General features: G+C 39.8%; 2 protein-coding genes across 11 annotated transcripts in view; both read left to right on the forward strand.

Moving 5' to 3' along the window:
• LOC129192179 (signal-induced proliferation-associated 1-like protein 1) overlaps positions 1 to 10,406 on the forward strand; it is a 66,075-nt gene extending 55,669 nt beyond the window's left edge. For all 7 annotated transcript variants that reach the window (XM_054795891.1, XM_054795894.1, XM_054795893.1 and 4 more), the window contains 6 exons: positions 260 to 422; positions 500 to 698; positions 772 to 921; positions 1,821 to 1,938; positions 6,138 to 6,216; positions 8,104 to 10,406. In XM_054795891.1, coding sequence (XP_054651866.1) covers positions 260 to 422; positions 500 to 698; positions 772 to 921; positions 1,821 to 1,938; positions 6,138 to 6,216; positions 8,104 to 8,247 — 853 coding nt within the window. In that variant the 3' untranslated portion in view covers positions 8,248 to 10,406. The remainder of the gene's footprint in view (positions 1 to 259; positions 423 to 499; positions 699 to 771; positions 922 to 1,820; positions 1,939 to 6,137; positions 6,217 to 8,103) is intronic.
• A 6,266-nt stretch (positions 10,407 to 16,672) lies between these two features.
• LOC129192217 (regulator of G-protein signaling 6-like) overlaps positions 16,673 to 22,341 on the forward strand; it is a 58,878-nt gene continuing 53,209 nt past the window's right edge. For 3 of the 4 annotated variants that reach the window (XM_054795991.1, XM_054795994.1, XM_054795989.1), the window contains exon 1: positions 16,673 to 16,907. The gene's annotated coding sequence lies outside the window, so the exon portion shown is untranslated. Of the gene's footprint in view, positions 16,908 to 19,219; positions 19,398 to 22,341 lie in introns of all 4 variants that reach the window. The other variant, XM_054795990.1, reaches the window with a different exon arrangement.

Here is a 22,341-nt window from a genome sequence, read left to right on the forward strand (position 1 = left end):
ATGAGGGTTAAATAGCTTTTACCGCAATTGTAAGCAGACAATCTTCTGCATGTGAGGTACCCACCCAAAGGAGATTAAAACATGTTATTGCCACCAAAATGTAGATGGGTAAAGGCTGATTAGGCAACAAGCTAAAATATTCAACCAACCAACAACTTTCTCTTTTGTGTCTAACTGCATCCTTCAGAGGCAAATTAGCATTGTGGAGAATATTAGTGGTTTCAAATTCACTCAAGTTAGTTTTTGCTTTTGTGTTCAGACGGCACCAGAGTGACGGCCTCCTGGTCAGTCAGCCACAGCTCAGAGCCAATCTTCGAGGCTCCCAGTCGCCCCAGCGGCACACTGCCAAGTCCAGCCTGGAAGAGGACTTGAAGAAGCTTATCCTACTTGACAGCCCTCCCCCTACGTCCAGTGAAGAGAAGGTTTCCAAATATATGATTCATATTGGGGATGTTGATGTAAAATTCTGAATATTGAGTGTTTTTGTTTTTTGTTAAAGACTTTCCCGCCTCCAACACCCACCCGACGCTCCCTTCAGAGGACATTGTCAGATGAGAGTATCTACAGCAGGCAGAGGGAGTCCATCTCCAGTGACAAACGTGACACACCCATCGACCTTCTGTTCAGCTGCTCCACGGTGCCACGCTCCCCCACTGCTCGCAATATAGCGAGCCGCAGAACGTCACACAAATCCCTGGGTAAAAAAAATAATGCTAAAAAGCATACACAATGATGCAGCGGGTTTACTTTATGCTTTATGCTCCTTCCAAGGAAACCTGTCAGCTCCAGAGAGCACTGAGTCAGTGCAAGAGAGGGCCAGGCAGCAGCTGCAGGATCCTTCCCTCATGCCCCTGCCTGATACAAGGACAGATGGCCCGCTGGACTGGGCTCACTTGGTAGATGCTGCCAAAGCCTTCGAGGGTAGGAACATGTCATTTGGATCAATATCAAATTGTACACCTTCTTGGATGCTTACCTGCTAGAAAAAACAAATAGGGGAAATGAGATTGCAAATCATGTTTGCAATCATTAACATCCAGGGTGCCCAAAGTGCAGGACCAGGGCCATTTGTGGCACACAGCTGATTTTTTTTATTGGCTCATTTTTAAAATGTATTTTTGAGTTTTATTTGGATGTAATATTTTATTTATATATTATTTTTGTTTTTATTGGCACTATATTTTAAGAATGAAATTAAACATGGCATATTGCAAAGAAAGTTGAGGGCCATATTGAACAGAACAAAAAAGGTTACGAGAAAAAAAGTCAGCATAGCATAGTATACAGATATTGACTACAGTATTGAAAGTCATAATTTCAAATTAATATTGATATTTACCAAAGTCATGTTATGCTTCCGTAATGGTTAATCCACTACTGCTGTATGTTGGAACTCGTAAACCCAAACTGTGTTTTAATTGCTAAAATATATTTATTGTTGTTAATTTACTGTTTCACCAAAAAATAACAGAAAAAATAGTAAAATGAGTATTTAGTTGAATTTCATTATATTTTTTGTTTTAAATGAGTTATAACCTATTAATGCTTTTATGACAGGTGGTATAATGGCATTATTAAGCATTGTACATAGGATTTGTTTAAGATGTGGTTAACAAACAAAAGGTGAAGAATAAAGTGGTCCCCGAATCCTTACATTTTTTTTGTGTGTGACACTGAAAAAGTTGGACACCCCTGATTTACCTATTAATGATACACATGCAATAGCTATCACCACCAGAGGAGGTCGCTGCTGCATTATTGCACCACTTTCCCAGATATCAGGTCTAATGGCACTGCTGTGTGTGTTGTTTCTCCTACAGAGCAGAGACTAGTCTATCTGGCTGCCCAGGAGGAAAGCGCCAAGGCTGAGAGCGCAGCAGGTGTCAGCCCCCAACAGGCTGAGCCTCAGGCGGCCCCACTGAGGCAGCCCTCGCCTGGGTAAGAGGCCTCACGTCACGGCTTGGGACCAGCATGTTTACCCACTGATGTCCACCTCTGTGTCTTTAGTGTTCATTACCACCAAACGCCTCATCAGATGGATTACCGTATTTCCTCAAATAGTGGCCTCCACTCTCATAGACGCTGTGTCTCTATAGATCACCTGGTACATCATCCACTTAAAACAAACAAGCACCCCTAATAGATACTTACATTTTTTCCTCTCAGAAAAAACAGACTAATACCACCTTACAGTTACAACCAACAATGTCTTGGTTAATGTGTCGGTGCTATTGTTTATGGATGGGCAGTTTAACCTTGTTGCTATCTAAAGCAGCAGCACCTCGTGACGCTAGAGGTGTCCAAACATTTCCTTTGCATGTAGAAAAATGTAATGGTTGAAATTCTTCACATTTGAACTCATTGCACATGATCAAATCAATCCAATTACCAAAAATTTGAGACTATTGAGGACACTATATATATAAGCTACACCCACCAAATTTAAAGAGAGAAAAAAAATGTTTTACATATATAGGCAGAACTTGTCTATAAGCTGCATGTGCACGTTGTAACATGGGATATTTACACAGAAAGACACACTATAAACCTTGCAATCCAACGTCCACTTGATGTTCCCACCGTCACTCGTTAGGGCCAATGAGTGAGACGTTTTTTCATCAGAGTTCAACAGCTGCCGTAGTCCAAGCAGTGCAAGCAGAAGCTGTAGTAATTCTACACTTGATCAAACTTACTTAAGATTTGTCAGATCAAAACACGGTCGCTGCATCAGACCTCAAAACGGGATAATAGTGTTCACTTCTTGAATCTGTACTCAAAGCATCATGGGAACTGTAGTTCTTTTAACCAAAAATTAGCCGTATCATTGTTTAAGTCGCAGGTTTCAAAGCGTGTGGAAAAAAGGAGCTGCTTATAGTCTAGAATTTATGGCATTACAGTGTTCCCTCGCTATATCACGGTTCACCTTTCACGGATTCACTGTTTCACCGATTTTTGTAAAATGCAATTTTGCTTTTAAAAATAATTTAATTTAATTTAATTTAATTTAATTATTTATTCATTTTTACAGCATATGAACATGCATTGTGCGTCCTTGTGGTGTATTGGAGCGATCTATCGGTGCTCTGTTGTATGTGTCTGTTATTATATTTACTACTGTTATCAGTAGAGTGTGTTGTGTACTAGGGATGTCCCGATCCACATTTTTTGGCCGGATCCTATTTTTTTTAGTCTTGCCGATCCGATATCCGTTCATTTTTTATTTGTTTGTTTTAATAATAATAATAAGCTTTTGTTACAAACATTAATTTGTGGAATTGAATATGGTTATGAAAGTAGCTCTTCAAAGCACTAAAGATAGTGCAAACAGAGTATTGCTGAAGGTACTTTTTTATTATTGTATGTACTTTATTTATCCCACAGCGGGGAAATTTACTTGTTACAGCAGCAAGCAAGCAAGATACGCAAGTAAAGAGAACAGTGTAAAGAATACATATTGACTACAATATGGTTCAGGTGGTGCAGGTGTTGTAGAGCCTGACAGCGGTCGGTATGAAGGACCTGCGGAACCTCTCCTTCTTACACCGTGGGTGTAACAGTCTGCTGCTGAAGGAGCTGCTCAGGGAACCCACAGCATGATCAACAATATTGTTTGGCTTTTGTAACAAACCTCTGAGAGTCAGGTCCCTAATCCAATAAATGATCCAGTAAAATTGGAAAAAATGGGCGTGCAAAATACTTTTAGGGTAATATTTGACATGATTATAGATCAATTTGTGGTGTGATTTAGAATAAGATCTTTTTAACACACACACACGCACACCAGCTTTGAGGCACATTACTGCACCTACCATGTTGGAGTTTGGCTAAGAGTTTCGGCAGGAGCAATATGTTTTAACAAGGATACAAAAACAGGACGAACCACGGAACCAGGAGTGAATACGTGTGAGTCACTTCATAATTTATTGTGTCCAACCTAGTAGACTGATCATTAAAATTCAAACAAAGTGTTTAAATTGTGAGAAAATGTTAATGCTTCTCTGACAGAAGTGTATAAAATGCAATATGATTGGTTTTACAGCCTTAAAACATATATAATAATTGTAAACAAATAAAGTTGACTATTTCACGGATTTCACTTATTGCGGGCTATTTTGAGAACCTACCCCCGCGATAAACGAGGAAACGCCGTATAACGTTGCAACAAAATTGCCTTTTTAAAGGCTTTAACACACTCAAAAAACAACCAACTCTTGTGAGTGTGGTGTATCCTGGCAAAAATAGTACCTGGATTTTGCTATCAACACGCCCAAAATGTTGAGTGCACAGTGATGGACACGTAAATGGCCTTTCACTTGTATAGCGCTTTTCCACCTCCAAGGCACTCAAAGCACTTACCATCCTGAATAGTTGCCATCTTGGCTACGTAGTGGAAGGAGAGGGACTAACTTGAAATAATGACAGTTAATGAAGCAACCCATGACGGTGGAAAGTAGTGAACAGAAGAAGATGACGCATTAATAACTGGGATCGTCATGAACAGTGATCCATTTTGGATCATCTATACACTTATCTGTTGTGAAGCTAATGGATACAGCATCATCAATTAGCTTCTCGACGTGGCCGTAAACAACATTGTACAACTCACGTTCTGGGCGTGGCCGAGGAGTCTAGCCTGCCAGGTCTGCCTATTTCCGCTTTTTTAAAATTACCGCTGCCCACCTCACCATTAACGGTGTTTTGACAACCCATCATGTCCTCGGACCCTGAACACGGTTGAGCAAAGCATCGGCTCAAGTAATGTATGTCCTGCGCGTGGACTGTTATGTCGAGTGGCCTCGCTGCTGCTGCTGCAGCAACTGCACGAACGGGGCTAAACTTTGCATAGAAACACGCCCGCAAATGTTGCTCATATTGAAGTTAGAGATGTCCGCCCTCTCCTTAACTACAATGCAGGGTTGTATGGTTATATCGGCTTTCATTATAGGGAAAAAAAATCTATACTGATATTGAACGACATTACATTTTTATGCCAAAATCGAGACGATATTATCAGACATCCCTAATAATAAGTGTACCTTTTGAAAGGAAATCATTTGAAATCAGTTTTGAATACACCTATTAATATGAGTCTGATATGTTTGCTTTATGCACATTTTTGTTTATTGAACAGCTCAACACAAAACGTCAATGTATAAAAAAACAAAGACAAAGTACAACAGTTAGACATTGGTAAGGTAAACACACACACACACCTTCTATTACACACATTTTATCACACTCGTCTTAGTCTGGCGACTTCAGCAGCGTGGAAGTATAACCCGTCAGGTTTTGCAAAATGCAAATTTTATTCTGTCCTCTTTGACAAACAGAGCAGCTCAAGCACAAACGCCAATAAATCGCTAATAAATAAAAATAACGCTAATAAATTCCCTCGCTAGCCTTTACTGCCATGTCATTGAGTGCTGTGTGCGTGCTCGCTCACATCCACCTTTCTGACGCAAGCCCTCGAAATAGCTGTCTTATGCCTCGACTATGCCTGCCGGCAAGTAGCAGCTCGTAACCCAAATTTTAGCTCACAGCCGAGAGACGCTTGTAAAAAAACAAAAACACTTGTTAGCTGGTACTCTCCCATGCCAAGATACCACTGTATAACTTACACTAATTCAAATATCTGCAGTGCTCCAGCACATTCTCTAGATTCTCCATTTTCTCTATCTTGAGTCCAGCAAGTGGCATTTGAGACGCAACGTGACATTTCAACTCACAGCGACAGTAAGTAAAAATAGCTTTGGTCTTGTCGAGAGAGCCAGGGCCCACCTGCCAGGGCTTTAAAGCTAAACTTACCATCCAAAATACCATTTTGCTCAATATTTACTGCGTTTCCTCAAACTACGGTATGGGCCAAGGGTCAAACAGGACGTGCACACGTTAATAATGCCAAAAAAAATAATGGCGTTAAAGTGAATTCACCTCCTTTATTAATGCGTTCACTTTGACAGCCCTCGTATTTATTTGTGAAAATAATCATTTATTTTAGCCTAGCTAAATAAATTTTAGCTAGGCCACCGGGCCACCGTATGAGGAAATATGGTAGCTAGTTCATCTCTCATGTGAAACAACTCACAGTTTGAAACACTCCTACAAGTGTCAGCGTTGATGTTGTCCACTTTTCACAGCGAGACACCAGCCGGTCTCATGGGGAAAGTTAGCCAGCTGGAGTCCATGGTGAAGGCTCTACAGGAAGACCTGAAAAAGGTAAACTGACTGACTTTTGCTGGACTACGCATTTGTATTTGTGAGGCCATTGCAGCCATTGGAAATTCACACATTTCAAAATAACAGGTTTCTTGCCTTTCTCAGACTTTCAGGAATTTTCAAAGCAAGAATGAAATTTTGGTTAATATGCTTCCCAAAACGGCTAAATAAACATAAAAAATCCAATGGTGGACCCCACAGTGCTGTAGTAGTATTTGTAGTGCATGTAATACATGTACATGTAAGTTACTGTACAGTGGATCCCCGCACATTCGGAACTCAGCATTCACAGACGGGCAAATTTGCAGATTTTTCTGTCAATTTTTTTTTAACCCCGTTGAAAACACAACAGTCAAAGTCTTGCAGTCAGGTGAACACAAGTTAGTATATGGTGATAAGTCTTTAAATTCCAGTAAAGACTGTGATTCATTCACCATTTATCAGTGGTGAGTACATAATGTATACATTTTATACTTAAGATGTGTCTGAGGCGTATTTAGGGCTTCAACCTGGATTGTGTCATGAGTGAACGTTGGCAATTGAAGAGAAAAGGGGAGGGTCCCGGTGCAAAATCAAATCTAATAATTACAACAGTCACTTTTATTGCAAATGTTGATGTAAAATCAGAGGAGAACGTCAAACTTGAAGCTAACAGGAGGGTTTGGCTGGGGTGAGCTGTCAGCATTCGCTGGTGGTCCCGGAACGTAACTCCCATGCACAGCGGGGATCCTCTGTCCATTATCCACAGTCACATTATTTGTGTATGATTTCATAGGTGTTTTTATTTTTTATTTTCATGAATTAGGAAACATTGAATTGATGTTCTTGATGTTGTCATTATAGGACGGAATTCTGAGGGGAAAATAAACAATTTATTACATTTTAGAATAAGGTTGTAAGACAAAATCTTTTTTTCTATTTTTGTCAAACAAAATCCCAGCTGACTTTGGGCGACAGGCGGGTACACCCTGGACTGGTCGCCAGCCAATCACAGGGCACATGTAGACAAACAAGCATTCACACTCACATTCATACCTATGGACAATTTAGAGTCGCCAATTAACCTAACATGCATGTTTTTGGAATGTGGGAGGAAACTGGAGTACCCGGAGAAAACCCACGCATGCACGGGGAGAACATGCAAACTCCACACAGACATGCACAAGCAGAGATTCGAACTCAGATCTTCCCGATCTCTTGACTGTGTGGCCAACGTGCTAACCACTCGGCCACCGTGCAATAAAAAACACATACCACACAAAACAAAAACACCTTCAGATAAAACTGTCCCAAAATAAATCGGAAAAAGTTAAGAAAATACTGTACAAACAGTAACTATCAATCAATAAGATGTAAAAGACAAATCCATAGGAACCAGCAGGATTCAACTGATGTCGGTGTATGGTGCCCCCCCTAGTGACCACAGGGCCCCAAGCAGCTTCTAAGGTTCCATATGGGGAAAAAGGCCATCATCCAAAGTCTGGTTCTGGGGTCTTTTGCGCACCGCAGTTCATTTTGTATCGGCCCAAAGCCTATCCCAAACCATTCAACAGAAGCAAATACAAACTATATGCTTTGTCAGCTACTGTAAGACAAAGCTGAAATGTAGGTTGCTGTTTTCTTGAAATATCTTTAATTGCATAGCATTTTGACAGCTTTAATTTCCATTCACATTTCTGTCTCTACATGGCTATCACCCCCCCACCCACACACACACACATACACACACACAAAAGCTATAGCTTCTATAATGTTACACTCACGTCATCGTAGCTGAACAGAAACAATGAACGGCATCTTTCGGATTTGGTTGAGCATCACAACAACGGTCCAGCGCAGAACGTGCTGACTTGCATATTTATTATTATTATTTTCTTGTATGAGCAGGAGAAGGATGCCAAGGCGTCCCTGCAAATCCAGATCCAGGGCTTACGTGAGGACAACCAGCGCCTCCTGGAGGAGTCCTACAGCGCTTCAGCCAAGCTCAAGAAGTTCACCGAGTGGGTCTTCAACACCATCGACATGAACTGACGAAGCACAGGGAGCACCACTAAAACTCCGTAGCTGTCACGTCATTTTGTCCTTCAAGGAGGATCCACACATGCTCTTAAAAGACTCGTGGACACTTGCTCCTCTGGGTTTACATCATTCCAGTGCCAACATCATCCAGCGCCTTGTGAAGCTGTCAAGGGATAGTGATGGAATGAAGCAAGCATGCGCTCCGCAGCCCTTACAACTTGGCAGCTGACTCGTCCCTGCATGTCGAAGAAGTGAGCCCATGAAAAGAATTGCAAATGTCACAGGGGGGATTCCTCTGAGGTGGTCAAGTGTGTTGAGGGCTCACAACATATGAGCTGACTAGCCCAAAGAGAATATATAATGCTAGTATCATGCTAATATTGTAGCAGCCTGACAAAACAGACAGAACATACTGTAAACAATGTAAGGTCATGTGACTGTCCCCCGTGTAAAAGATTGTACATGTGTATCACTGCAAGCTCCAAGTCTACAGTGTAGGACTACAGCTGCTGCAAACACTATCTTTTGTAAAAAAAAAAAAAAAAAAAAGTCAGATTGTGGCTGCCAAGAAAATACTTTTGACTGCTCAGTGTCATTTATTCCAGATTTTGTAAATATACATTTATTTTTCCTTTGTCCCACCATTCTCCTTAAGAAGATATTTAGAGTATTTATGAATAAGATGAGCGCTGCCATACGCAGGCGGGGATGGATGACACATAATCGGATGCCTAAAAATAATTATATTTAATCTGCAAACTAAAGAAGCCAAAAAGGGAATATATATTTATTATATTACTGAAATATTCAAATTATTTTTGGACTTCAAATCGATTGAGATTAGGGTTACAAAAGGGTGGAAAATTGTAAGAATTTTACTATTTAGTTGGACATGCTGGACTTTTTCTATGGGACCTGGTGAAAAATAATGAGAATTAACTGGAATTGTCATAAGCAGACATGCAAGTAATATATAAAAATATATAATTCATTATATAAGTATAGATATATATTTATAATTTTAGAATATTCATTAAAAGTAATAGTTTTATTTACATTTTTTGTTGTCACTGTGGATTTTTTTTTAAAAGAGCCCTAATATGATGATACAAAATATACAATATAATAGTGAGGATTATAATGCAAATTTTTCTAACTATAAATAGATTTTTATATAAATTCACATACACTCCCGGTCAAAAGTTTTAGAACACTCTAATTTCTCTGGAGGAAAAACCAAAATTGTTAAGTGTTGAGATTGTCTGTCTCTCTTCCATTGTTAATTCCATTTTTGTAGCAACAAATTACTTTCTCCAGTACAATGCTGTTCAACTGATGTTCACGAGCGTTTTGCACCACAGTGTGTTCCGAACACCGTTTTTATGCAGACGGAGGAGGTAGTAAGTACTCCAGCAGTTGGAACGCCTGTAGGAATTAGTTGCACCAACTGCCAAGGCTTGATCAACCTCCATTCCTGCAGAACAGCTGTTGTTGACCCATTTTGTGGTCCCTGTATAATTCTGAAAGACACATTATTTTTCAATTTTGGGCAACCTTACCTTTTTTTTTTTAACCTCTGGCACTTTACCACTTACCTTTGTACCATTTCAAGCTATTCATTGGACGTGAAGGACTTGAACTTCAATAAATAACTGGAACAATTGGGGTGTTCTCCAACTTTTCACCGGTAGTGTAGGTTCCCATTGAAAGCTTCCAAACGGTTTGAAACGTTTACAGCCCGAGTTGAAAGTTCCAGTAAGTGTTGACATGTACAAATGCTACATGGAAAGTGACCACAGCATGCTTGAGAGCCTCCAATGTGATCCATAACGTTTTTTACTTTACATTGGTACTGTTCAATATATATGAACCACATGGTAAAATATTGTGAGAGTTTGAGAGTCCAGCCACAGGTGCTTCTATGTGATATTGACCTGAAAACATCTCTTTAACCCTTTTTCCTTCTTTTTTAATTTGATACTCATCAAACTTTGCACCTTCATTATCAAGTATGAGATGATTTTCTTTATTGTCCAGCTTACAGGAAAAAAAAAACAGCAGGACAACATAAACCTCGAAGACACCACCGCTTGAACCTTCAACAGGTGTGACAGCATGTGACTATCCATTCACTTGTGATGTGTACAAATGTTTATTAAAGATATTTTGTTGAATTATACTTCGGCTCCATTATTTAAGTGTGAGGTTTCTGTTCAGAATGAGGCTGAATTCAACTGACGGACTTAATGAGACGCGATGCAGGAGATGAACCTTTACAAACTGAATCAAGCTCAGTTTTGATTGATATTTGATTCATCAGATTGCATGTTTAATATGGCAGCTGCCTGGTAAAATGAATTAGTCGTCAAATCCATTTCCAGTTCTGTGGTTAGCATCAGAGTTTTTTTTGCCATCACTGTGGCGTCATTAAAAAAAAAAAACTAAAGCAAAACATTTAAAAGATGCATCTGGCATCTTGTGGGATGCCACATGTTTTAAAGGCAGTTTGTCCCAATAGTGTTTGCATGATTGTGCAGGGGTACACAATATTTCTACTTGAAAGTGTGTGTAAAAGCATGAGAGTAATGTCCGCTGCGAGTGCCAGGGCCATCTCAGGCGTCAGAGAGAGTAAATGGTTAGCTGTCAATGATCAGCCAGACGCCGGCCTCTGGCTATTTTATTGTGATTACCTGCTGCTTTCCCACTCCAGCATCATTAATCAAGCACAGATAGATGAGTCTGGATGGGACAGATTGATGGATGAGAGCAACCTAGAAGGTGTCAACCACTGACGTTGAGGGCATTTTGATTCTAGAAATGAAGCTTCTCAATCTTTTAAAGTTTGACTTGAACTTCATCACCAGAATGTTTCAAAGTTTAAAGTTAGTTTCCAACTAAGTCGGATGGATTCGTCATAGAGGACACTGACTTCCTTCAACGTGCCTTTGGACCGTACTTTTTGCCAGCTTACTTCGAGCGAGAGGTGGAGTACACCCTGGACTGGTGGCCAGCCAATCGCAGGTCCAAATCAATCTTTTCTACCAAAAATCCTTTTGACCCTAACATTTTTGCAATGTTATTAGCAGACTTGGGCAAATTACTTTAAAAAAGTAAGAGTAGTCATAGTTACTAGTCATAGTTTTTTAATAGGGATTTAGCTTTGTATTGGCATGTGGCGTTGGAGAGATGTTTCATGAGCTTAAACCTGAGGGCTGAGCTCGTGACTTATAAGTCTCTACCAAAACAATAAGGACAGTATTTTTGAGTGAGCATCCACAACTCTTGTTGACTTGCTATAATGTCCTGTGTAGTCGTAACAAAGGACTGACGCAACATTCTGATTGTTGTTGTCTGACGTCAGTGCATAATAATGCACCACATTTCACTGTCTGTAACGGCAACACGTTTGAAATGGTACCATAAATTCCGGTGTATAAGCCGCACCCACTAAATTTCGAGATAAAAACAGATGTATAAAAATACAAGACGCACCGGTGTATAAGGCGCACATGTCCACGTCATTAAATGGCATATTGTGGCATGCACGAGTCCGTGAGAACGAGGCAGCTCTGTATTTGACGGGAGCCAATCATGAGCTATGAAAAAACTCACAATGAGCTTGTCAACCCATTGGAAATTGCAGGAGGACGTTACTCAATATAACAGTCTGACTCACGGCGTCATCTTACAAACAACACTAAACTCATCACACAGCAACTTAACACTCAAAAGATATACCTAATAAATATACAAACATTTACCAATACGAGTTTAAAATGGATGGATGGTGCTGCAATGCTGCCTCTGTCCACCTGAGGGAGCCAGAGGAGCCCATAGGGAGGCTGACGTCATTGCAGACGCCAACGAATGTGTTGCTCAGACACGATGCATTACGGAAAAACTTTAAAAGAGTTGTGCTTTTTTTCATTTCACATCAATAATGCTAAAATTCTAGAAACGGTACCCTTTATGGACAAAAGTATTAAGGCACACCTTTTCATTGATTTGACTCCGTATTTTAGAAAATGCTATCGCAGCTTTTCAGGATAAATGTAAAAAACATTTAAAGAAATGTACTAAAATGAAACCAAACTTAAACCACAAGCGTACATAACAAGACCGACATTTAAGACAAAATATTGTTAGAATAAGTAATCTAATCATGAAATGATTTCTTAATCAATATTGTGTCAAACACTATTTCGCACCATCAGTATTTATTTTTCTTCCATTTTTAACAGCCACTTAAGTTACCAAATATGTTTTTTTTAATAATATTCAAAATATGAACGTGTTAAATCAGGAAAAAAAACCTTTTGTGAAATAATATATTTTTAAATTATTATCAAATGATAATAATGGGTTTAACCTTATCATATAATTGCATTTATAATATAGAATTGTATTGTATAACTTGCATTTATTAATATTAGCAGTAGTGTAATATTAGTAGGGCTGCACGGTGGACGAGTGGTTAGCATGTTGGCCACACCGTCAGGAGATCGGGAAGACCTGAGTTCGAATCTCCGTTGGGCATCTCTGTGTGGAGTTTGCATGTTCTCCCCGTGCGTGTGTGGGTTTTCTCCGGGTACTCCGGCTTCCTCCCACATTCCAAAATGTTAGGTTACTTGGCGACTCTAAACAGTCCATGAACGTGAGTGTGAATGCTTGTTTGTCTATATGTGCCCTGCGATTGGCTGGAGACCTGTCCAGGGTGAACCCCGCCCTCTTGCTCCAGCATACCCGCGCCCCAAGCGAGGATAAGCGGCATAGAAGATGGATGGATGTTTTTCTAATGTCGCCGAGTGATGCATGTTCCTCCACTTAGGTTCCCAAACGTGGTTCCTCGCATGATAAAGGTTGAAAAGCATCAGTGTTTAGAATGTTGAGCCACAATGTCCGCCTGCTACTTACTGAATGTCATGAGTCCTACATCGTGTTCACTTCACTTACCATTGTTTCTATTTGCAGCTGCTGCAGCTCCGAGGTAACACGCAAGCACGTTCACTGTGTGTGTGTGTGTCGTCATGCATGTGGCGTCGCTGTGCCTGTGAACAGGATGTTTAATAATTTAGCCGTCATGCAGATTATAGCAGTGCTTGGCCCCCTTAAAGCAGATTAAAATATTCCTGCCTGTCACCTTGTTCATGTGGGGCCTGGGCTTCCCGTGGGACACCGAGCAAGTATACGCAGTACTGCATATTACTGCGTATATAGATTACAGACATTTACGGTGTATGGATTGTAATCATGCGAGTACTGTCGTGAGATGACACAGAGTCTCTACGTGCGCTGATGATTGCGTTCTAACAGGACGCATGTGACCTCATGCTCCTTTGGGTGCACCACTCCATTTACTTCTGCCTTCATTTGCTTTGCCTTCAAGGCAAATGGTAACCATTTGTTAGCGTGAATATAGCATCACAATGCGTTGCACCACAGAAAGCAATCACTGTTTTTCTTTCTTCTCTCTGTGTGCTGAGATAACACCACTGCTGAGAGATGCAGCGCTGGTGTGCAGAGGGGCGCTATAGTAAGATGTACCTTTGTGATAATCGCTGCATAGAATGTGCACCACATCTGTTTCCGTGCACGCATTTCTGCAGGGATGTGCGTGGGGATGTCAAGCACCGCTGGGGATAATAACGCAAAATACGGCCATCCGTTGCCATTTAAGCAATGTTTCTCTCCTTTTTCACTCCTGCATTTGTTCTTTTATCTTTCATCTCTCATTTATTTGTAATTATTGTATTCGCTTTTATTTTTTACTCTATTTTATTTATCTGTTTTTTTCAGCTTTCTATTATCACACGTTCTTTATTCTTGTATTTCCCTGAAATGTGAGCAAGTTCAACACAGGAAGTGAATAAACTATCAACAATTGTTGCTTTGCTTCGTCCCACTCCTTTTCAGACATGATGAATTGTACAAATGTTAACATGATGTTCTTTCATGTGATTTGTTAAGCATGTTGTATAATAAAAGTATCATTACCATTCATGCTTAATGTATACATAAATACAGGACATGTAGTGTAGGTAATAACTAATAATAAACTAATAAAATAAGGATAAATGATATCAGACACAGTGGTCATTAAATAACAATCAATGGATGAAATATGAATACATGATATCAGATATCATCTTTTTCTATATACTCTGTAAACACCTTATAAATGTTCCTGAACGAGTACATTGAGTTCCTTCCTCCATAACTGGACTCCTTCTACTGATATGCTAAATGTTTAAAGTATTATATGAGAATAGAGATGTTTACAGTTTAGTTTTTCCCATTAAGTTGTTTTTTTTTTGTTGTTATTTGTACATTAAACATTTTTTGCATCAAATGAGGATGAAAGATACCAGAAACGATGGTATTCATGAAGTAATAATAAAATGAAATTGGGATAAATGATATCAGACACTGAGGTATTCATTCAATAATAATAAACTTATAAAAGCAAAACAAATGATATCAGACACTGTTTGTCTTTGATTGAATACTAATAAATTGATGAAATCGGGCGAAATCATATCAGTTCTCATCCATACACAGTGCTGTGAAAAAGTGTTTGCCCCCTTTCTGATGTCTTATTTATTTGCATGTTTGTCACACGTAAATGTTTCAGATGATCAAACTAATTTAAATATTAGTCAATGACAACACAACTGAACACAAAATGCAGTTTTTAAATGAAACTTTTTATTATTAAGGGAGAAAAAAAATCCAAACCTACATGGTCCTGTGTGAAAAAGTGATTTCCCCCTAAACCTAATAACTGGTTGGGCCACCCTTAGCAGCAACAACTGCAATCAAGAGTTTGTGATAACTTGCAATGAGTCTCTTACAGCGCTGTGGAGGAATTTTGGCCCACTCATCTTTGCAGAATTGTTGTCATTCAGCCACATTGGAGGGTTTTCCAACATGAAGCCTTTTTAATGTCATGCCCCAGCATCACAATAAGATTCAGGTCAGGACTTTGACTAGGCCACTCCAAAGTCTTCATTTTGTTTTTCTTCAGCCATTCAGAGGTGGACTTGCTGCTGTGTTTTGGATCATTGTCCTGCTGCAGAACCCAAGTTGGTTTCACCCTGAGGTCACAAACAGATGGCCGGACATTCTCCTTCAGGATGTTTTGGTGGACATCAGATTTCATGGTTCCATTTATCACAGCAAGTCTTCCATGTCCTGAAGCAGCAAAACAACCCCAGACCATCACACTACCACCACCATATTTTACTGTTGGTATGAGGTTTTTTTTCTGAAATGCGGCATTACTTTTACACCAGATGTAATGGGACATACACCTTCCACAAAGTTCAACCTTTGTCTTGTCAGACAACAGAGTATTTTCCCAAAGGTCTTCGGGATCATCAAGATGTTTTCTGGCAAAATTGAGACGAGCCTTAATGTTCATTTTGGTCAGCAGTGGTTTTCGTCTTGGCACTCTGCCGTGCACGCCATTTTTGCCCAGTGTCTTTCTTAGGGTGGAGTCATAAACACTGACCTTAACTGAGGCAAGTGCGGCCTGCAGTTCTTTGGATGTTGTTGTGGGGTCTTTTGTGACCTCTTGGGTGAGTTGTTGCTGTGCTCTTGGGGTAATTTTGGTTGGCCGGCCACTCCTAGGAAGGTTCACCACTGTTCCATGTTTTTGCCATTTGTGGATAATGGCTCTCACTGTGGTTTGCTGGAGTCCCAAAGCTTTAGAAATTGCTTTATAGCCTTTTCCAGACTTAACAGGGGGGCAATCACTTTTTCACACAGGACCATGTAGGGTTTTTTTTTTTTCTCCTTCATCATAAAAAGTTTCATTTAAAAACTGCATTTTGTGTTCAGTTGTGTTGTCATTGACTCATATTTAAATATGTTGGATGATCTGAAACATTTAAGTGTGACAAACATGCAAAAAAAAAAAGAAATCAGGAAGGGGGCAAACACATTTTCTCAACAGCGTACCTTGCAAACACTATATGCTTACAAACCCTCTTCTACTCTTCAACATTGTTTGCTCCAAAACTCAAGTCCACATGCTGATGTGATAAACGTTTGAAGTGTTGTATGAGCATACAGATGTTCACATTTCACTTTTTTTTCCCCCTCTCTTGTGAAAAAAAGTCGTATACATTTTTGGGAAATTATGAGAGCGCCGCATTTTTCTGGCGTATGGACTTTTTTAGCACGTAATGCGGCGATTTACAGCCATGCACGAGTGCAGTAAAAATAACCTACTTAGAGAACGAGCAGGCTACGCTTGAACTCAGCATTCAGAACTTGTCCCCGTGTTAGCATTTGTCGCTAATGAAATGATGCTTATTTTCAGCGTCAGTGCTGCACACACACACACACACACACACACACACACACACACATTCCCTCTCTAATTCCTTCATCCCTCCCCCTTTAGCAACTCTCTCACACACACTCTCTGGCTCAAGCAGACGGAGGGAGAGGAGAGGAGAAGGAGGATCTTCTCATCTAGGACTAGTGTAGAGTGAAGAAGAAGAAGAAGGAGGAATATACTGCAGCCATCATCCGGCTCCCCTCTCCCCCCCATCCTCCTTTCTCTTCTTCTCCTCTTGCCAATGACACTATCATGAACCTGCCTGCCGCTTGTTGCTAAGAGGGGAGCCAAGCGGGTGGACTGGACTGGCCACTGTTTGCTTTCTAAGGTAAAAGGAGGTGTCACATGTCACTGTGTATGCCACCGCATGCGTTCATTGTCATGTCAGTGTCAGTAATCTTTCACCTCAACGCCGGCTTTCAATTAGCATCTCGCACCGTCCCTCCGTGGTCTTTCATATGCATGCTTGGGCAGCTTTACGTGCGGTGGAAGTTGGAAGTTGCATTTGGAATTGAAGCTTATTGGCACACTGTTGTTTCCCTGAAGGCAGGTGCTACGCCATCCGTACCGCTGCTGTTCTATACGGCCCCAGAGGCGATGGAAAAGATTAGCTGTCTCCTAAAAGAGCACAGACGTGTCAGCCAAGGGTGGGGAGGTGGGGGGTGGGGGGCGTTGCATCCATGCAACACTACTGTTGCCAGTAAGCATGCTGGGAGTGAGCTATTACTTATTCGCTCCGTGCTGTAACAGATTAAGTCCAAAGCCCTAAAGGTGGTCAAATGTGGAAGCCCAAGTACATTTCAGGAGACGTATACCAACCTCAACAGTCACACAAAATAAAAAGGTGAAATTATTATTGTAACCTTCCAAAGTGGTGCCAAAAACTTTGTAACCACAAGACAAAAGACCACCCTGAGAGGCCCACCCCCCAATTCAAGTCATTCAAGTTAGCATGTTAGCTTAGCACGTTTAAAAATACGTAGACCTTTCTTTCCTTTTCTCAAGCTGCTGCACATCCCCGCTTGTAATCCCCTGTTCCAATTTGGAATTCAACCCAATGTTTGAGAAAAGTATGTTTCAAAAGTCACACAAACACTTGAATGTTGAACCGTGATAGATGTCGTTAGTTTTGTCGAGCTGCTGTTTTTTTTGTCAGGTCAAACCACAGTGGCACCTCGACCTTTGAACTTGGTAAAGATTGTACAGTTTAGAAGTTAATGTGATCAAATTGGAAAGTCTTGGAAGTCAAAGCGTCATCCTGCACCTCCAAAGTTGTCACTAAATCTCACAAGACTCCAGCATAGCCCGTCACAGCAGACACGTGTGGGCAACACTACCGCTTTGTTATTGACCCGCTGCCAAGTAAATACACTATCGCCAATACCGATACTTTTCAATATCGTAGATGATTTCGTGTTTTTTTTCCCTCAATTTGTTGATCCTAATTGTAACCAAAATAAAACACAGGTTTTAGCCCAACATTTTTTTATCAACACAGTTTTTATGAACAATTTAACGATGTTGAATACTGTACAATTATTTACTGTACTTCCCTTCGTTACATACAAGTGTTTGAGCAAAATAAAGCCAACAGTGCAAAAGAAGTATTTTATTCAAATACTTTGGAGTTTTGCCTCCAGGGCCATCCTGTGTCCAAGAACTTATTCCCTGAGTTTGTAAACAATATACAGTATATAGAATAAAACTGAATTAGCGGTGAGCAGAAAATAACTAAAATGACGAATGGATGGAAGTTATTGTTCCCATACATCCTGGCAAGATCCAATTCAATAGCGTTTCTCGCTTTCTTTATCAAATTGATGGCACTCGCAACTTTCTTGGGCCCCATGGCTGGTTATTTAGCAATCGCACTCAATAAAAAGTGCCCGAACAGTGAGTCAGAAACACATACTTTGTGTTGTACTTTGTCTGGGCACTTGATTTTGCGGAACAATAAAGTACAGCACAAACTGAGAAGTTTGCTACATGCAATACTGTACATCAGGGGTCACCAACGTGGTGCCCGCGGGCACCAGGTAGCCCCCCACGACCACATGAGGTGCCCGCAAGCCTGCTTTTCATTCAGGTTTTCAGTTAATAATAAAAGAACAGTAGAAAGAAATGCATTCTGAAATACAAAATGTGAGTTGTGGACACCAGCATTTTGTTCATGTTCTGGTAAAACAAGCATATTCGCTTTGTTTGGGTTTAAAATAAGCTCTGAAAATAAATGTTACAAAAATGAGTAGCACTTGGCCATTTTCATTTTGTAAAAGTAGCTCTCACAAGGAAAAACCTTGGTGACCCCTGCAGTACAATAACCGAGACAATGTACGACAACTGAGGCAAAATCGTACTAAAACTGAAGCGTACAAAATCTGAGGTTTGACTGTATACAAATACCGTATTTTCCCAACTATAAGTCGCTCCGGAGTATAAGACACACCAGCCAAAAATGCACAATGAAGGGGAAAAAAACATATATATATGCAACATTTTTTGGGGTAAATTTATTTTATAAAATCAGAGACCAAGAACAGACATTTTACCTCGAAAGGGAAGTTAATGTAATAATAATACAATGGACAGCTTGTAATCTGCAGAATATGATTTTCATTTGTGTTCCGTCTTTCTCTGTAGTCTTTATGAGCGCCGTGTGGCGCTGTGAACAGACACGCAGACGGAACCACGTGACACTCCAAACCATAGAAGAAGAAAGAACATAAGATCGTCGTCTTCCGCTTACGAGAAGTGGAATTACTTCTGCGAGTCACTATGGAGTATAAGACTACAAAATATCAGGAGAACGTGGACTGAGGTGAATATTTCGATATTATGTTGGCTTGTTGTCAAGGCTCACTTCTGGTCACGTGGCGGCGACGAGGCGGCGGTGGGTCAAGGACGTCATCGTTCTCGTATTGTCTGTATACAAGGCAACGACAAGCTGGCGTTTACAGATTTTCCCAGTCTGGAAGCCGTTTCCCAAAAAATACCGTTTCAGTTGACCTGGAGAGGCTGAAACGATAAAATACTTTGCTGTGTTTGACCTGAAAACGTTTCGGTGTCAATAACCCCTCAGTTGTTTTTATCAGTTGATGTTTACACGGTCAATTTTCAGTGGTACCGGAGTGATACGAGTAGCAGATACTGGCACATAAGCCTAGAGTGCCCTCTGGCGCCTGGCAGTGGGACAAAAAAACAGAAGTATATAAGTCGCTCGGGAGTACAAGTCACAGGACCAGCCAAACCATGAAAAAAGTGTGACTTATATTGCGGAAAATATGGTATATACAATATATTTGAGCCAAGAAACAAACAGATATTTGTGAAATAAACATGAAAGAGAACCGAAAAATATAAATCTCATAACGCTAATATTGATCTGATACCCATACTCCCCTGGTATCGATAATACTGTATATTTGGATCGATCTGCCCACCTCTACATGACACTCACCCCCATTTTCCGGAACCAGGAACCTCTAACATACTGCTAGCAAGTCAGTTTAGCACATGATTTTTCTTAAGCTGTGGCGTCCAACGGTTGAAAAAGGTTGTAGGTTGTCAAATCACACCATACGTGCTCGGGAAGGAAGCTGGAAGGAGAAGGAACGTGGGCAGGACATGCGATCCAACCCCCTCACCTCTGTCTACACGGCATGATGAAAGGACTAACAAAGGCTTTAACACACAGCAGCCCTGGGTGGCAAAGTCTATGTGAGAGGCATGGTTATGAAAATCCTTTGTGGAGCACGATTAAATCAACACAGAGTTGCAAAAGGGGAGGGCGTCAGCTGAGAGAAAGTGACGGTGAGGTTGTAAATAAATCCCTAAACAGCAGCTCCCAAAGCAGTTAGGATGAGGGGTGGGGAGATCAGAGGTAACCGTCATATGATTTAACTTAATGCTGTCAACACTTTCCAAGCTTACACATACAAATACTTGCAGTGCATTCGCTAAGTATTCACAGTGTTTCACCTACGCACACCTTTGGCAAGCTTGGCAGTCGTATCTTTGAGTAGCATTGCCCATTCGTCTTTGCAGCGCCTCTCGATTCCTTGGACTTCATGCTTGGTTTGTGGTCTGACATGCACTGTCAGCGGTGGGATCTTAAATACAGCACAAGGACAGGTGTGTGCCGTTCCAACTCATGTCCAATCAGCTCACTCTGTAACAGGAAGGCTCCAACTGAGCTGTAGAAACATTTTAAGGATGATCAGTGGAAACAGGATGCACCTGCGCTCCGTGTTTACCATCATGGCGAAGGGTGTGAATACCTGTGTACATGTGATTTCTTAGGATATTTCATGTTTACTACATTTGCAAACATTTCAAACCATTTTTTGATGTTGTTATCGTGGATTGTTGTGCATAGAATTTTGAGGAGAAAAATGAATTGATTCCATTTTGGAGGTCGTAAGGCAGGTCACTCACACTTTTGTGAAATCAAACTGTCCACTCAGAAAAAACGCAGCTTGACAGTCGATTTCACACGCTGTGGTGCAAAAGGAATAGACAACAGATGGGCAGCAAGACACCCCCGATAAATAAATAATAAATAAATGAAATAATAAATAAATAAAATAATAAATAAATACCTTTTTGTGTGATTTTCTCGTCGGCACATTCAACTATGTAAAAAACTAAGTATTTAATAAGAATAATTCAATCATTCAGATCTAGGATGTGTTATTCTAGTGTTCCCTTCATTTTTTTGAGCAGAATACTTTAATTTAAAAAAATAATACTATTACTAAATAAAAATAAAATTAATATAATATAATCAAAAAATAAATAAATATAATAAAAAATAAAGCTGCATTTTTTTTTAAAAGAAAAAAGGCATAATGGTTAGCATGTTGGCCACACCGATCTGGAAGATCTGGGTTTGTATCTCCATTTGGTAACGAGTGTAACGATCCGTTTTCATAACGATTCCATTCGTATCATGATTGGTGGTTGCCGATACGATACCTGGGTACTGGACAGTGCAGGTGAAGTTTCCTAGATTCCCGTTGTTTTTTGTAACTTAATGTCGGTTTATTGTCGTCATTTATTTTGTCAATATTATTTTATTTTAGTAAAAGTATAATTTTCACACATTATATTGATATTATTTTTATTATTTTCATATTTATTATTATAACTTCATATTTAATATTACAACTTGATTTATTTTGCCCGCAACATTATTCTAGTAATCTATTTTACTCACAATATTACAGTTTTTGTTTTTTTTGCAACATTAAAACTTTATTGGTGTAAAATGACTTTTCTCATAATATTGTGAATTTATTCTCCTATACTGTAGATAAGAAATAGTTTTTACTCACAATATTACAGTTTCATTCTTGTAATATTTTACTTTACTGCAGTAAAATTACTTTTTTCCCCTCATAATATTATGACTTTTTTTCATACATATTTTTTTGCAATATTACAACATTCTTTTTATAAATAAATTGTTTATAAAACCCAATATTTCCGTTTAATTCTTGTAATTTTGTTTTGCTTTTTTTTAAAAAAAAAAACAATATTATAACTTTTATAGAAAAAACATCTTTCGTAATACTACAGCTTTTTTTTTTCAATATCACATCTTTACTCCAGTACAAAAATTTTGCTTTAAACTTTAATCTCATAGAATTTTTAAATAATAATAATGAAATCATTTTTGAGATTGTCTGCACCATGCCAACACAAACACCGCTGATGTTTACTATTCTTTTTAGCTCATGTGGCACATGTTTTTTCCCCTCCAA

Source organism: Dunckerocampus dactyliophorus, chromosome 13, assembly GCF_027744805.1.
Source record: "Dunckerocampus dactyliophorus isolate RoL2022-P2 chromosome 13, RoL_Ddac_1.1, whole genome shotgun sequence".
Classification (NCBI taxonomy): domain Eukaryota; kingdom Metazoa; phylum Chordata; class Actinopteri; order Syngnathiformes; family Syngnathidae; genus Dunckerocampus; species Dunckerocampus dactyliophorus.